Genomic DNA, 15,182 nt, shown 5'->3' on the forward strand with positions numbered 1-15,182 from the left:
GCGTGACTTCGCCACTCTATTGATGTTGAATGTTACATTTCCTTGATCAAGTTTTTCCCAGAACGATTTCGAACACAGCTCATGCAGAGTAGTCTCTCCCACCCGGACTGGTCTTTAGAAGTTGAAGGGAGGGGATGGTGTGAGCCTGCCCCCTAGTGGTAAATAATTAGAACAGCAGGGGTAACTGATCCGATTGAATAACATATCAAAGGATAGCCCTCAAGTGACAGTTAGTTAGCTTGCATAAACACTGAAAAAAAACAATCAGATCCCAAAGGCCGTAAATAGACAATGCAGCTTAATATATATATATATATATAAACACCACAAAGTGCATGATCTTTATTTTTGGACATGGTCTTTCTCCTTAGCTTTAAAAAAATAAAATATATATATATGTATATATATATATATAATTAAATATATATAAATATATATAATAAATATAACAAGGTTCTGGTCTGCAAATGCAGCTGAAATAGTCAATGGCTGAAATAAAATGGCTTCCTTTTCTCCTGTGTAAACCTCTGTGTTTCCTAGGGTTAGCTCAGACTTAAGAGCTGCCTAACAGTTAAAGGCCATCAGTGAAAGAAACCTAAGACTAGATCAGGAGAACTGAAGCCCTGAGAGCAGCTAGAAACATGCATCCGAAAAAGCAAAGGAAGTGGAACCGCTACATCAATGACGATGAAGATATAAAATAGTATCTGTGAATTAAACACATCTTTGTCGCATCATCTGTTATAACATAATATAGACCAGGTCACTGCAGGGAACTCTTTCCATCTAACTCCATCCACTCTCTCCTCCCCCCCTGTGAGGACCATCTTTGGCTTTTTGTAGAAGCTTGTCATCATGTCACTGGCAAGAGGACCCCTTCCTTTCCCAAACGTTTCTGTGTGTGTGTTTCTCTGTGTGTGTGTGTGTGTGTGTGTGTGTGTGTGTGTGTGTGTGTGTCTATTTTGGTGCACCCCCCCCCCCCCCAGCCCCTTAACTTCCAGCAGTGGAGGCTTCGCTAGTGAGGAGAGGGAGGAAGATCCTCCTTAACATTGTTGAGAATAAAAAATGCAGATCGTCCAGCCTACTTTAATGAATTAATGCCCTTAAATAGGATTACTTTAATGCCTTTGTATATGTTATGTTTGTTTCCCTGGGTAAAGGGACATTAGCCCCCCCTATCGCCTATTGACAATTACTTTAGGGAGGACGTTCCTCCCGCAGCCTTCATTTCCCCGAAAGTGTTGGCGGCCGGTGAATAACATGGGGTTCAATGGGAGAGAGGAGAAAAGTCCTCCTCTGAGTGGGTGTGACTAGCTAAGGGATCAGGATCCCGCCTACGTCTATTCACGAATAGGCTGGAGCCCTGGTTGCGCTATGAACCAATAAGCAGGAGCCCTGGCTGTGGAGCAGCCCGGAGGGAGGGGTTATCCCCTCAAGTAGTGAAATAATGATCTTGTTGTTCTTTTAATTGTTTGTTACTCTGACCGTTCTGTTTGATATTGGGGAAAGGATGTGATCGAATGATTCAGAGCACGATGCATTTTATTTTTAAATGGCATCACTTTTGGTATTGTGTCTTTATTTTTCTTGAAACAATTGTAGCTGACAATGAACATAGCCAAATTACAACCAATAGCTTCAGTCATTGAGGGCAAAAATAGGCCCAATGATAGGCCCAGGTTTTTTTATTTAGTTTTACAAATCAAGAGTAGGCCCTTTCCTTCTGCCCTTGTAGTACAAGACATGCTGCCCACCAGCTTTCAAAGTACAATGCTGCCACTGGTGGATTTGTATCAATTCACATAATTATCCCATCCTGCTATCTTGTAGTTCACCCTGAAACAACTTGACGCTTCTCGTCCAGGAAGGCCACCAGGGAGTCCCTCATGTCCACCACCTCCATCCTCTGCTGCAGGATGCGCTCCTCCTCCGCCTGCTGCTCCGCCGTCTTCTCAGAGTCTGAGACGCGCGCGCCATGCGCACCGCACACACAGGCAGACACAAGAAGACCAATGCACACGCACAATCACACACGCACATGCACACACACAATCACACACGCATACAAGCACATGCACACACACACGATTAAGACAGGAAGATTAGTTATTATCAAGGTTTTTTGTTGTACCATTACATTGCATTAGAACATATTATTTTCTATTTTGTAAACAGCAGCAATCACAATAAATCCGACCAGTCTTATAAAGATTTTATCTATATTGCATCTGTTTCATACGTCAGATCCAAGCAAGGGCATAAAGGCCTGTATCCCAGCCTGCTCACAGCCGAAGCCCATAAACAATATAAATATGAATGACCTGTTTAGAACCAATCTACCCCAATTAAGCATGACATACCGCTCAGTTCCTTGTACTTCCTGAGCTCCAGTTCCAGTATGCCCTGTTGGTCTTCAAGCTCCAGCTGTCGAGACCTGCAAGAAAGCACAACAACAGAAGGGCTTATTTACAGCTAAAGGGTTAGGGGCTAGGGTTAGCCTAGCTCTTATCCTATTCAACCATCAGCCTTCATAATCACGCAAGAGAAACTAGCTGGATGATTATATTAGGAACCATATGCTTTTTATTTGAGATCTCCTTTAATGTGATAAGAAGTTTGATTACAATAGTGATTTTCCAGCCCTACAGAAATAATTATGTATTTTCAGGATACAAATGTGGCAGTGTTTACTGAAGTGTTTTTATTGTGGGCGGTGACCTTTAAATGGTGGCTCAATACTTGATTACCTTTGAAACATTTGTGCAGCAATCAACATTGACTCACAGGGTGCAATGTGTGTTTGTGCGTGTGTGCGTGTTATTCATTCCCTCAAAGAGGAAACAGTGACCATGCCGTTGCCTATTTTCACCCTCAACACAGACAGTGTTGTGCTCACAGGGTGACTGCACAGTCACGCACTGTTGACTTGCTGCATTTGTGTCCAGAGGGGGAACAGTTATTCATCTGGATTTATGTTGTTCATGATTCTTAATAGTATCTTTCTTCACATGCCTGGATTTAACGCTTTCACTTTTATTATTATTTTATCTTTCTGTCGTTCTTTCCACACCTCTTTTTTTTTGTGTTTTACCTTTAATGTTTACCAACTAGTTTGACCTTTATTATTTTAGATATATTTCCATGTCATCTATCTATCGTATTTGCCCTGTTTATTAGCCTTTTCATAACATCTGCTTAAAAAGATCATATGAATAAAGCTTACTACTATCATCGTCATCATTAACCTCATTATTATTATTATTATCATTAATATTATTATTATCATCATTGATATTCTACTTACGCCACCATGAGGTCGGACTCCTCAGAATCCACTGCGTTTTTCTCGTGGACCAGCTGTATCCACTGCTCGATCATCTCAGGAGAACCTCCACTTCCTGTGGAGAGGTTCAGAGGATGGTGTTAGCCATTAGCAAACATAGAGCCACGTGTGTGTAAGGGCATTAGTATGGTAGAGTACGGTATAAGATCAGGGTGTGCGTGGGTTAGATTGAGAAGAGCAACAGTCACACTATTGATACAAAGATTCTTACACAACAACATTGATTTTGTTATGGGCATACAAAAAAAATAACCAAAAGAGTGGCTCACGTTCGTGAATTTGAGTGCCTCAAATTCATAAAATTTTTTAATTCAATATTAATCTCCATGAAATGTATCCAGTGAAAAGTTATCTAAAGTAGATATTGTTTTCAACAATAATTTCTTGAAAAATGTCATGGGTACAACATTGTAAGGGAAGTGAGGCATTGCAACATTAGCTAACTGGCGTAAAGAGACCATGACATTTTTTCCAGATGGGAGGTGGGTGTGACTTAGCCAGTCTATACATGAATTAACAGAAACCCTAAACCTCACAGGGACAATGTATTCCTGTCAGGGTTTGGGACAAAGTCAGAGGTTGTTGGTGTGACTAACAGCTGCCTCACAACAAGCAGGATGTCAGTGGTCCTCGTTCCCTGATCATGACTCCACACGCAGGACAACTCTGAGTTTGGTTGAGATGAGTAAGACTTGTGTGGCTGCTCTCTCACCTGGCTCCCCTCTCAGAGCTCTTTCCAGCACCACGCCTTTTTCCTCCAGCTCTTTGAAGGTCACCTCGATCTCCTCCAGCCTCCTCTGGATGGACTGCCCGGGGTCAAAAGTCAAACCGTTAAGGCAAGGCAAGGCAAATTTATTTATGAAGCACTTTTCATACACACGTGTTACGTATTTTAAGCACATAAGCTGCCCCCACACATAGCCACTAGGAAGCAGGATCGAACACACAAGCTGCAATAACTACTCCCGCCACAGATGGCAGCACCCTTGGACAGGTGAGGAGGGCGGAGCCAATACGTCACACAGGCCACGCCTACGTCACACAGGCCACGCCTACTTGATACTAACCATAGTAGGAGTCAGATTGAGGTCAGAGAGACATAGGGAGACCCGCAGAGAGCCTCGGGCCTAAGCCCCGGGGCTTGAAGTAGCTCTACGGTACTTCTCTCCACGCGTGTTAGATACAATTCCCTCCCTTTTGCTTCATAGTTACCATTACGAAATACTTTAACAAATAAAGTGAGTTCAAAGCGACCCGGATTGGACTATTTTCTTCAAAAACGCGACACACAGCAGACTCAAAGTGCTTCAAATAGAAAAATGGTCATAAAATATAAATAAATAAAGGGTTAGTAAAATAAAATAAAGGCATAGTAAAAAAATGCATTGTAGAGTAATAAAATAAAAGTAGTTACGTAAGAGAAAATAAAATAAGTTAAAAAAATAAGTTTATAAGCTTAAGTAACCATAGGAATAAGGAGTAAGGGGGTATTGTTATTGGGGTAGGTGAAGAGATATTTCACAAACTTTTGTAGAGTAAAACATTTTCTGCGGCATAATATTCATATATATTAAGAGACAATTGGAATATGGTTGTTTACAATCTTTAACTGTGTCGATGAATTATGTTATCGCATTATGTGATGGAAAATCTACATGTTGTTACGTTTTTCTTGAACTTAGGTTTTGTTCACTATTCCGTGTATGTTCTTGCCATCCTGCTCTCTTTCAGGGTCGTCTAAAATGTAAACCTTTGTGGTTGGTGATGTAATCTGTTCTCACTCTGTTCCCGTGTTATCTTCTGTGGGTTTGGGCATATTCTTCAACCCCCTAGGGAGCGCCGGGAAACAAAGGGTTATATAGCACGGCCGCGGCCCTATTATTTATGACATCCTGAGGAACTTCAATCAATAGATTACCATCTGGTTAACAAAGGCTTTTGGTTTATTGGGGGACAGCTGCCCTCAAGAACCCAATCTAAGTGTATAAGAACTCCTTGAGTTCTTATACAAGTCCATTGAGTGACTTTAGCCACTCAGTGGACTTCTCCTTGCAAACCTTTAGAGCAGGGGTCTTCAACGTTTTCCAGGCCAAGGACCCCCAAACTGATGGACAGATGGAGCGGGGACCCCTACTTATATATTGTATTAAATTGGGTTGTATATTAAACTGCTCCTATAGTGCCATGTATAAATGTACCTTGTTATTTTGCTTTCAATACTAAGATATTCAAATAATACACAGGTTCATGTTCATTTTTTTTTTATTCTAAACATGTGCAAGGTACAGTGAGTAGGGTGGCCATGCCACTGCCATTCATAAACATAACATAACATAATAAACTGATACCTGCCAAGATCACCAATGTCTGTTTTATCATGCATAAAAGCTATTCAAATGTTAGTATCTTTCTTACCACTCCACTAGTCCAGTAACTTATCAACCCCAGTGTGTCCGGTTGCTAAGCGACGTCAACGTCTTTGGCGGACTATTTTTCTGCTGATCGCTTATTTTCCCGATAATGACCGGCGTTCTGTACATTATCCCTTACATAACAGCACTCTCTCTCTCCCAACAGTCTTGGCTGCGTACTCTCATCCAAATACGTATTGTTTGCGGCGGAGGAGGGGGTAGATATAAAGACCGGACGAGAAACTTACGTCGCTGTGCTGTCCTTCTTAATTGAAGGAGCAGGCAGAGAAAAACTCTCTCCTGCTGGGCTTTCATTACAATCAAATGCATAAAAATGTCGCAGCCAGTCCAGATGTGACGGGTGGGCGCGAGATAGGGCTGAACGATTAATCGAATTCAAATCGAAATCGCGATGTAATAGAACACGGTATGCAAATCGCAAAGGCTGTGAAAAAATAAATAAAATAAAGTGATTTGTTACCGTTACTGACTGCAAATCAGTACGATTCATTTATTTTTATTTTACAATTCAATAGTTAAATAAAGAAGTTTATAATATAAATTAATCTCAACACATCGGCCTGGCCTAAAGGAAAGAGCAGTTTCATGTTGACTGCTTCCAATGTTGTGTTGGTCATCATACTAAAGAATGATTTATTTATTTTTTAGGGAATAGTAGGCTACACAACATAAGGAACTTAATGAAATTATAAAAAATCGCGCATTAAATCGCAATCTCAATATTGGTAAAAATAATCGCAATTCGATTATTTCCCCAAATCTTTCAGCCCAAGCGCGAGAGACATACGAACGTAAGCTTACCACTTTTGTAAATGCCATATATATAGTACATGATAGGAACAGATCTGTTCCGATTAGAAATCGGATCAAAAGTGTCCATGTAAACGCAGCTAGTATGTTGGATTCATGTTAATTAAAGGCATTTCAATTTGTGGAAAAAATGCGGGGGGAATATAAAAAAAATGTCTAATCAAACAAAACTTTCGCGACCCCCCTGCAGTACCTCCGCGGACCCCCTAGGGGTCGCGGACCCCCTGTTGAAGACCTCTGCTTTAGAGAGTGAAGTAAGACGCAGGGCGAACTCCCATCTGAGGCCTCCGATTATTGTATTGCATGCCTGTTTTGTTGTTTGTCGATGCATGTTGTGATGAATCTTTGTTCGTACTTTATTTACAAATATATTTGACCACCAATTGCCAACGAGTATTGTTTGCTTTTTGCATCTAAATATCTAATCTGTCTTCGACGCAAAATCTGATAGAGAAATTGCAAAGACAACTATTCAATTACGTTATCAACCCCATAAGCTATAGTACGAGCCTGCTAAGGTAAAGCCCATTATAGGAATGGGTATATGCAGGAATCATATGCCGCTTTTCCACCGCACATGTAGCTCGACTTGACACGACACGACTCGACACGACTCGACACGGTAGCAGCGCGGGTCCTTTTCCACCGCAAATAGTACCTCCGGGACGTGGGCGGGGTCGGCTGCGCGAAAGGGCCGTGACGAATTTTTGTACGCGACGCAAACAACACCTACGTAACCCACACAAGGACAGAACCCACATAACAACAATGGAGAACATCGATGCGATGGTATTCGTGTTCGTATTATTAGCTGGCATGTTGAAGAAGTGGAATATGTTGGCTGCGGCGCTGCTATGGCTGTTACCAGCATGGTTGCCATGTCGCTCTCGTGACTTCGTCACACTCTGGCCAATCAGTGGCCGGCCGTCTGCCGACGTCACCTTTTAGCATCGGCTCAGCCGCTTGGAACCTAGAGCGAGGCGGTACTAGAAAAAGCAGCCACTTCAGGTACCAGATACCATGTTATCGCGGTGGAAACGCAAAAAAGGCGAGCTGAGTCGAGTCGAGTCGAGTCGTGTCGAGCTGGTACCATGCAGTGGAAAAGCGGCAATAGAGATGAATTTACTACCTTTTACTACCTTTTTTACTACCTCCACAATATTTTTTTACTACCAACACGACATCAAGCAGTGGGGCGGGGGGTATGCAAAGCACCACTTACTACTTATTATAAGGTATAAATGTGACACTGCCGCGATCCCTGTAGCCCTAGTGCTGCTGCTGCTAGCACCGCAAAACAACGACATAGAGAGTAGAGGTCTTCACTCCCGCGGGACGCGACGCAAAATAGTGCAGTGCGGGACAAAAAATTAAAGCTCATTGCGGGCGCGGGCGTGATGATAGAGGTGCATTTGCGGGTGCGGTATGATAAACTGCACTCCCGCAAATCAAATATGAGGGTAAAGTAAAATATACAAATTATCATGAAGCCCTCATCAATAAGCAAAACCTACTTTTCCAACAACTTTTCCTTCATGGTTGAAGCAGCAGCTGATTCTTTTACCTTTCATTTTTCATTTAGACGTGCTGGTACTGACCTGCAGAGTTTTGATTTTTTTAATATGTGTTTCGTGTTTCAGTTACTGAGGCCTATTTAATGTTTTGTATGGTTGAAAACATGCAGGCTTACCAATAAATATGTTACCAATGCTGGTAGCCTGATGAATTATGTGCGCGCTCGTTTTTTCCAAGCCAATGGACAGGCCTTTCCTGAGACAGAAAGTAAACATCCATCCTTGCGGGCATTTGCGGGCGGGAGCGGGATATAATATCATAGATGCGGGCGGGAGCGGGACTAAAAATTACAGCTCTTTGCAGGAGCGGGTGGGAGCAGCAGCAGTGAGAGCAGCACTGTACAAGGCGGGAGCGGGAGTGAATATTGTGTCCCCCGCAGACCTCTAATAGAGTGCTGCCCCCCCTTCGCACGAAGCCGCTGCTGGTGAATGCTCGATGCGTTGTGTGATTTAATCGCTTTAATACCGTTCCATGTCACATTGATCGTTTTTTTGCACAACGAGCAAAAAGCTTCTCGGTCATTTCCCATCATGGGTTTCAGTGTCTTTAAATGTCGGGTCGTCAACCCATGTTTGCGAAAACTTGCATTTACCCATTCTCTCATAGAGCTAGAAACTCAGCCGTACAGAATTCTGAGGGGAAAAGGCGGAAAATGTTCCTGGTGTTACACCGAATTCTGCGACCCACCGAAAAGTGTGGCCCCAGGGGGCGCAGTTGCACATTTTCTGCAACATGCACGTGTGCATTATAACAAAAAATATAAATAAAACATAAGATCTCCGGTGGGTCTTTCTTTTCTTGATACTAACATTAATTCTAAACAGCATTTTACACAGTAGCCTATAATAGGAAATGCTCAAAGGTAAATCTGCGGAATTTAACCATGACTGTAGCTTTTTATGGGTAAAGAAGCAACGGTGAAGGACCCTACTAAACGCCCTATCCATTGTATGGGTCTGTAAAATGCTAATCAAATCAATCAAATGTATTTATTAAGCACCTTTAATAAATTCGGTGGGTCGCAGAATTCGGTGTAACACCGGCGTCGCTATAGCAACCAGCGACGCCAACTCTAACGGCTACTCAGTTCAGGTCCTGTTAGCACCGTATACTGTATTTTTTAGGCTAGATGAAGTTAAAACATGTAAACAAAAAAATGGAAACTCATATTATATTGAGGTGGTGGTGAAAAATGTACTACCAAGTCAAATTGCGTTTGATACCTTTTACTACCTTTCAAGGGCCTTCATTTAAAATTGTATTTTTTACAACCTTTTACTACCGCGCGGACACCTCACGTATAGGTATTATTTGCAATAGTCGTAATTACAAAAGCAATAGTGCTGAATGTCCCTTATGAGCATTTAATAATTGCTGACCTGGGCATTACGGAAGCGCTGTAGTTCAGTCATCTTGGCTCTTCGCTCCAGGGTCCTCATCTTCCTCAGTTCCAACTTCTCTGCTTCGACGGGGTCAGAGGGCTGGGCCGGCAAATGGAAAGGCAGTGTATTTGTGCTTGGGTTTGTGCCAGTTTGAAATAATAGTTTAAGTAGCAACTGTTAGCGCCAAATTGAACACCTTTGCTCCAGTCCTAGCCTACCTTCTCATCAGGGAATTCAATGTCGTAACTCCCAAACCTCATGTCTTCTTCATCGTCGTCATCATCGTCCTCCTCTTCATCATCCCCATCTTCTGAAGTGCTGTGGCCATGTCTGAAAGTTGTCTCTATGGACAAGAACAGGAAAAGATGAAAAACGATGACCTGATGTGTGTATAGTCCATTATTTTTGCTCCCTTTTAATACTGTAAATTCTAATCGCATGAATTCCATAGTCCGAAATAACATGTCACTCATATTCTACGAACTCTATTGGTTTGAGCCAATCAGAAAGGCCCTAGTATACTACTGACCTACAAGACGACTAGTACACAATGTAAAGCGACTGACCTATCAGGCGACTGAAACACCACGCAAAGCTAACCTATCAGGTGACTAGGACACAATGTAAATCTACTGACCTATCAGGCGACTAGGACACAATGTAAATCTACTGACGCATCAGGCGAATGGTATACAACATATCATATATCAAATCTAGTATCATTATCTCATCAGTTTACCCTGTTGTGATAAACCTTAGATTGGGTTATTCTAGTAATAAATGACAATCATCATTCTACAGCACAACTATTTAAATTAAATAATAGTGTTTTTGTGCCATTGACAAATGTTTTGGTGTGACTTTGACGCCAATCTTTTGTGAAGGGTTTGTCAGCATCTCCTCCCAGTTTTCTCATCCATACCCGTTCTTATAAGTGTGTGCATGTAAGAGCGAGGCAAGAGAGGCTTTGGCCGACTGACAGTTAGCTCTTGTTAACCGCTTATGCTAAGCCCCAAAAAACGTTGCCTACTTTAGCAGATAAAGGAGCTGGTTTAGAAGGGGGTTGGGGGGGGGGGGGGTGGGCTGGCGTTACTCACCCACTCTGCCCGGGTGGGGGGTGAGGACGCTGAGCTGGGGGTCTCTGGGGGAGACCTTGGAGTGGACCCTGGTCTTAGCCTGGCCGCCCGGCTCCTCTTTCCTGCGGATGCAGCGGCGGTTCCTCTTCCCGCGCTGCAACGTGCTGCCGCTCAAGTAGTCCTCCTCCTCCTCCTCCTGCCCCGGGTCCTGGCCCTGGCCCTGCCCCGCCGGCTTGGGGGGGCTCGGCCCCCCCGCCGTGGCCGCGGACGAAGAGGAGCAGCTGGAAGACCCCCCGGGGGTCTCCGAGTCCGAGTCGGCGCTGAAGCTCTGGAGGTTCACCAGTTGGCACTTCTCCTCCTCCGACAGCTGCAGCTTCCGCAGAGACTGCTTGGGCCGGGAGTCCTTCTGGCAGGGGGACCCCCGGTCCTGGTGCTCAGGGGACCCTCCGGGGTCCTCGTCGTCGGCTAGGGGGTCGACCAGGTGGAGGGTTCGCGGCTTGGGGACCGGAGGCGAGGGCTGCGGGCTGGGATGGTTCTTCTTGGAGACGCGGGGCTTTGGGGTAGGAGGGGACGCGTTGGGCATGGTGGTCTTCTCCTCCTCCTCCTCTTCCTCTTCAATGGGCGCCACCATCCCGGTAGCATGAGGGGGCTTTGCAGGGGACTGGGGGTTCCCTATAGGTCCAGGGATGGTCTGGTGTTGATCTCCCTGGACTGGATGTGGCCGTGTGGGTCCAGAGTCTAGCGTGTGTTCTAGATCCTCGTCTGAGGGGGAGGGAACGTCTTCATCACTAGAAGTGCTGTTCTCTTCATCCGTTGGACCGTCTCCTCCTGCACACACCTGGACCAATCCAAAACGACAAAGTAAAAACAACAACAGAGGGTAATGAGGAAAATACAATAACTGTGCTGCGTTCGTTTCTCTTCCATGCGCCGTTAGGAAGGCATTTGAGCCCACAATTCCCACACTGGTACAAAATTGCTCTCTGTGAATTAATTGACTCCGCTCACTCGCTTTCCTCATATTTCTTTTAGCTTTCCAGCGCCGACTCCACAGAGCTGCAGCAGCTGATGAGCATCATCATATCCCGCGGCAGGGCGCGCTCGTACATATCGGCGCGTTTAATTCCGACTGTCGGTCGACGTTAAGTCACGTTAGTCTGGAGAGGCGGCGGTAATTCTCTCCCCGGGGGGACCCACCTCATCAGAGGAGTCCTCGGATCCGTTCTCGGGGCCCAGGTGTTCGGAGTGCAGCTCGCAGTAGAAGGTCCCTGTGTGAACCAGACGGGAGAGGAGTGGAGAGAGGTGACACGAGGAACGCAGCCCTTTTCAACGGATAGTACTCCAGTATTCATCCAAACGATGAAGCCATTCTTCATGTCCCAAATAATTCATGCGGATACATAAATGACACGGTGGTGTGTAATTATACCAGGAATAGACTTCCACTGAGCACTTTAATACCACAGGTGCTGCGGCTGTTAATGTTCCTCTTTTTTGGGCTTATGCATGAGGAACAATTATGTGTTATCTTAGGTAAATGTAAAACTATTGAAAGACGAACAAGACCAACGAATCCCAGAAGCAATCCCTCGAGTGGGCAGGCAATCCTTTTCATCCCTTACAATGAAATGCTTGAAATTCTCATCATCACAACACACCGTCCCAATCTGTGCGTGTCGAGCGTAAACCCCCAAATACAAACCCTGAAGCCCGCGATGTGTGAGGGATCAATGGTGGCCCACCCACCTGTGGTCTGGTGGAAGGTGTAGCCGCCCAGCCTCAGCGGGTGTCCACACTTGTGGCAGGTGAAGCAGTGGCGGTGGAAGAACTTCCCCATGGCGTTGACGCGGGCCAGGAGGTACAGCCGCTGGCCACAGCTGTAGCAGTCCTCGCTGCTGCTGCCCAGTGCCGGGGCCGCGTCCGTCTCGATGTCCCCCATCACACCGGAGCCCTGGTTCCCCTCCGGGGCAACAGGGGGGGCTGCAGGCTGAGGGAAGCAAAGGAAGTTGGAAGTCAGAGAAAAATGCTTAATTTTCTTTTCTCCAGTTTAGTCGTATGCGTTTCCCTGTGATAAGTTGACTAGTTTAGACTTCTGCTGTCGTTTTTTCGAACGCATCACTTGTATATTACTGTACAGCATAAACATATTTGCTAATTACAGTAGCTCAGCATATCAAGTATTTCTACTCAACCTTTTCTCCCATGTTGAAGTGTTTATCTTATACAGTAGGCCTACTCTAGTTAGTATAACAGCACTTGGGTTGGTAAACAAAATTAGTACAACCAACATGAATTTGAAGTTTTATTCATGAAAAAATATGAACTATTTACAAAAATAAAACGTGTCAAAATAGTCACAGCTCATCTTCTCATACTGTCTCCTGGTAGCCACGGTACTGCCCATCTTGTGCTGGGTAATTAGCTCTGATGGCCTGGACCAGAGATGTGGACTTGAGTCTCGAGTCAAGATTTTGATGACTTAAAAGTCGACTTGACAAAATTACGCATGACTTGCGACTCGACTTACACTTGACTGCTATTGATTTGAGACTTGACTCGGACTTTGCCTCGTTGACTTGTAATGATTCGACATGTCTTGAGTCAAAAACATTTATTGTTTTAGATATCTAACCTATTTCCCGCCTAGAGGGCTAGACACACAAGACGCATTCACTTGCGGGAAGATGAAAAAAAAACAGCCAGCATGGAAAAATCGACACTTCAATAATATCAAAATGAAATTTCGATATCGTTTATACTTTATTCAGAATAACAGTTTTAGTTTCATATCGGCTGCGTTTTGAGTTGGTCCCATTGAAGCCGTCTGGCCAGCCTCTCACACTTAAGAGATCGTAACTAAATCATTGTTCAACCCTTTACCTTCGTTCAAAAATGTAACAAATCTACTCAGTCGTACTTTCAATAATATCTAAACAGAATTTCGATATCATTTATTCTTTCTTCAGAATCACAGTTTAAGTTTAATATTGGCTTTGTTTCAGTTGGTCTCATTGACGTTCAGCAGTGTTGCCAGATTGTTTTTTTTTTACCGCCCTATTGGGCTACATTCTGAGGACTTTCAGGCAGTGTTGCCAGATTGGGCGGTTTTCCCACCCTATTGGGATGCATACGATTTCGGCGCATGCGCATATCATAACACATTTGAAGACAGAAACAATGAACATATTAACTGTATTGATAAGAAATGACTGTACATTAGAGTGATATGCTGAAATTATGATCAATAGCCTAATAATGACATCAAGTAAAAATTAGTAGTTTGTAGTCCTTTGCCCTTCTAGCAGGCAAGCAAAGTTTTACTGAGATGACGTCAAACGCACCATTTGACGTCATCTCAGGAGAACGTTAGATCAGGAAAGCTGGGCCAAGGGATGACTGGGTTAGACTGAGGGGGAAAAAACTTTTTTTCATATTACAATAGCGATTTTATAATGATAGAACGCCGGTTCTGAATCTGTGAAGTATCCCTTTAATAAACATGAAAATGTCAATGTGACAGAATTAGTCAAAATTTCTATTAACAAAATTATCTAAAGATGATTCTCTGTCGATGCTGATGGATGATGATAACGTCTAAATCTGAGCATAATTATTATTTTTTTTGAATTGTTTAACTGTTTCAGAGTTTGGTAAGATCCAAATCTACATACAATTTGGTGGTGACCACACAGCTAATATTATTATGACTTAATATGTTTCCGCTAATATTATGTGTTTGGCTTTCTCCTGTCTCTTCTACATAAGCCAACCTCACCACACACGAGGGTCTTGACGCAAACACCAGAAGCAAGACCTTAATCCTACCTCTGGTTGACATATTGACAAGAACCCTTGATAGAGGGGTGATACCGTGTGCTGTGTAAACAGTGGGCTCACCTTTGGTCTCTGCAGCGAGTTGTGCTTCAGCTTGCTCAGGAAGTAAACGGCAGACAGCAATCGCGGCAGAGTCAGGGGCTTGGGCAGGTCCAGGACGTCTGCAGGCTCTGGTGGTCCACAAAAGGAGAGGGATTCACACACACAAACCAGTCTCCCTGCGGTGCTGCACACAAAATCAATCATTGTACTATCGGCAAAATAAGCAGCAGAATCAATCATTATCAATAATATGGGGTATGCAAATGATCATTCAATATTGTTATAAAACAAAAAATTCTATTATTTTATTATTGTTTCAATTGTTATCGCGGCTGGGATCTTGTTAGGAGGGCCAGAGATCCATTTCTGAAGGCATACCTTTTTTGTTCTTTGTGAGGACGTCGTGGACCTGGGTGAGGTACAGCACCATGGACAGCTTGTCTATCAGGCCACTGCTGGCCATGGCGCTGGCGGCCATCACCGGGGAGATGCTCAGCTCCCGCTCCAGAAGATCCATGGCCAGTTGGTGGTTGTGAACCGCATCGGACTCATTCAGAGACGACATGTCACTGAGACCAGACGAGGATCACAACGGAACAACCAAATGACAATTATTAATTACCATTTTAAAAATGATTAATTAATTCCTTATCTCCCCATTTATAACCAGGGTTCCATCTGTGGGTTA

At 43.9% G+C, this 15,182-nt stretch overlaps 1 protein-coding gene across 4 annotated transcripts in view; it reads right to left on the minus strand.

The window, feature by feature from the left end:
- Window positions 1-1,558: 1,558 nt before the first annotated feature.
- The window catches only part of LOC132453960 (F-actin-monooxygenase mical1-like), a 57,325-nt gene continuing 43,701 nt past the window's right edge, over window positions 1,559-15,182 (minus strand). For all 4 annotated transcript variants that reach the window (XM_060047087.1, XM_060047070.1, XM_060047094.1 and 1 more), the window contains 11 exons: window positions 14,873-15,063; window positions 14,516-14,622; window positions 12,365-12,605; window positions 11,816-11,886; window positions 10,640-11,456; window positions 9,761-9,885; window positions 9,540-9,641; window positions 4,056-4,149; window positions 3,305-3,398; window positions 2,361-2,434; window positions 1,559-1,959 (listed from right to left, as the gene is read on the minus strand). In XM_060047087.1, the coding sequence (XP_059903070.1) occupies window positions 1,832-1,959; window positions 2,361-2,434; window positions 3,305-3,398; window positions 4,056-4,149; window positions 9,540-9,641; window positions 9,761-9,885; window positions 10,640-11,456; window positions 11,816-11,886; window positions 12,365-12,605; window positions 14,516-14,622; window positions 14,873-15,063 (2,044 nt within the window). In that variant the 3' untranslated portion in view covers window positions 1,559-1,831. The remainder of the gene's footprint in view (window positions 1,960-2,360; window positions 2,435-3,304; window positions 3,399-4,055; window positions 4,150-9,539; window positions 9,642-9,760; window positions 9,886-10,639; window positions 11,457-11,815; window positions 11,887-12,364; window positions 12,606-14,515; window positions 14,623-14,872; window positions 15,064-15,182) is intronic.

The sequence above is a fragment of the Gadus macrocephalus genome, chromosome 1 (genome assembly GCF_031168955.1).
Source record: "Gadus macrocephalus chromosome 1, ASM3116895v1".
NCBI lineage: Eukaryota > Metazoa > Chordata > Actinopteri > Gadiformes > Gadidae > Gadus > Gadus macrocephalus.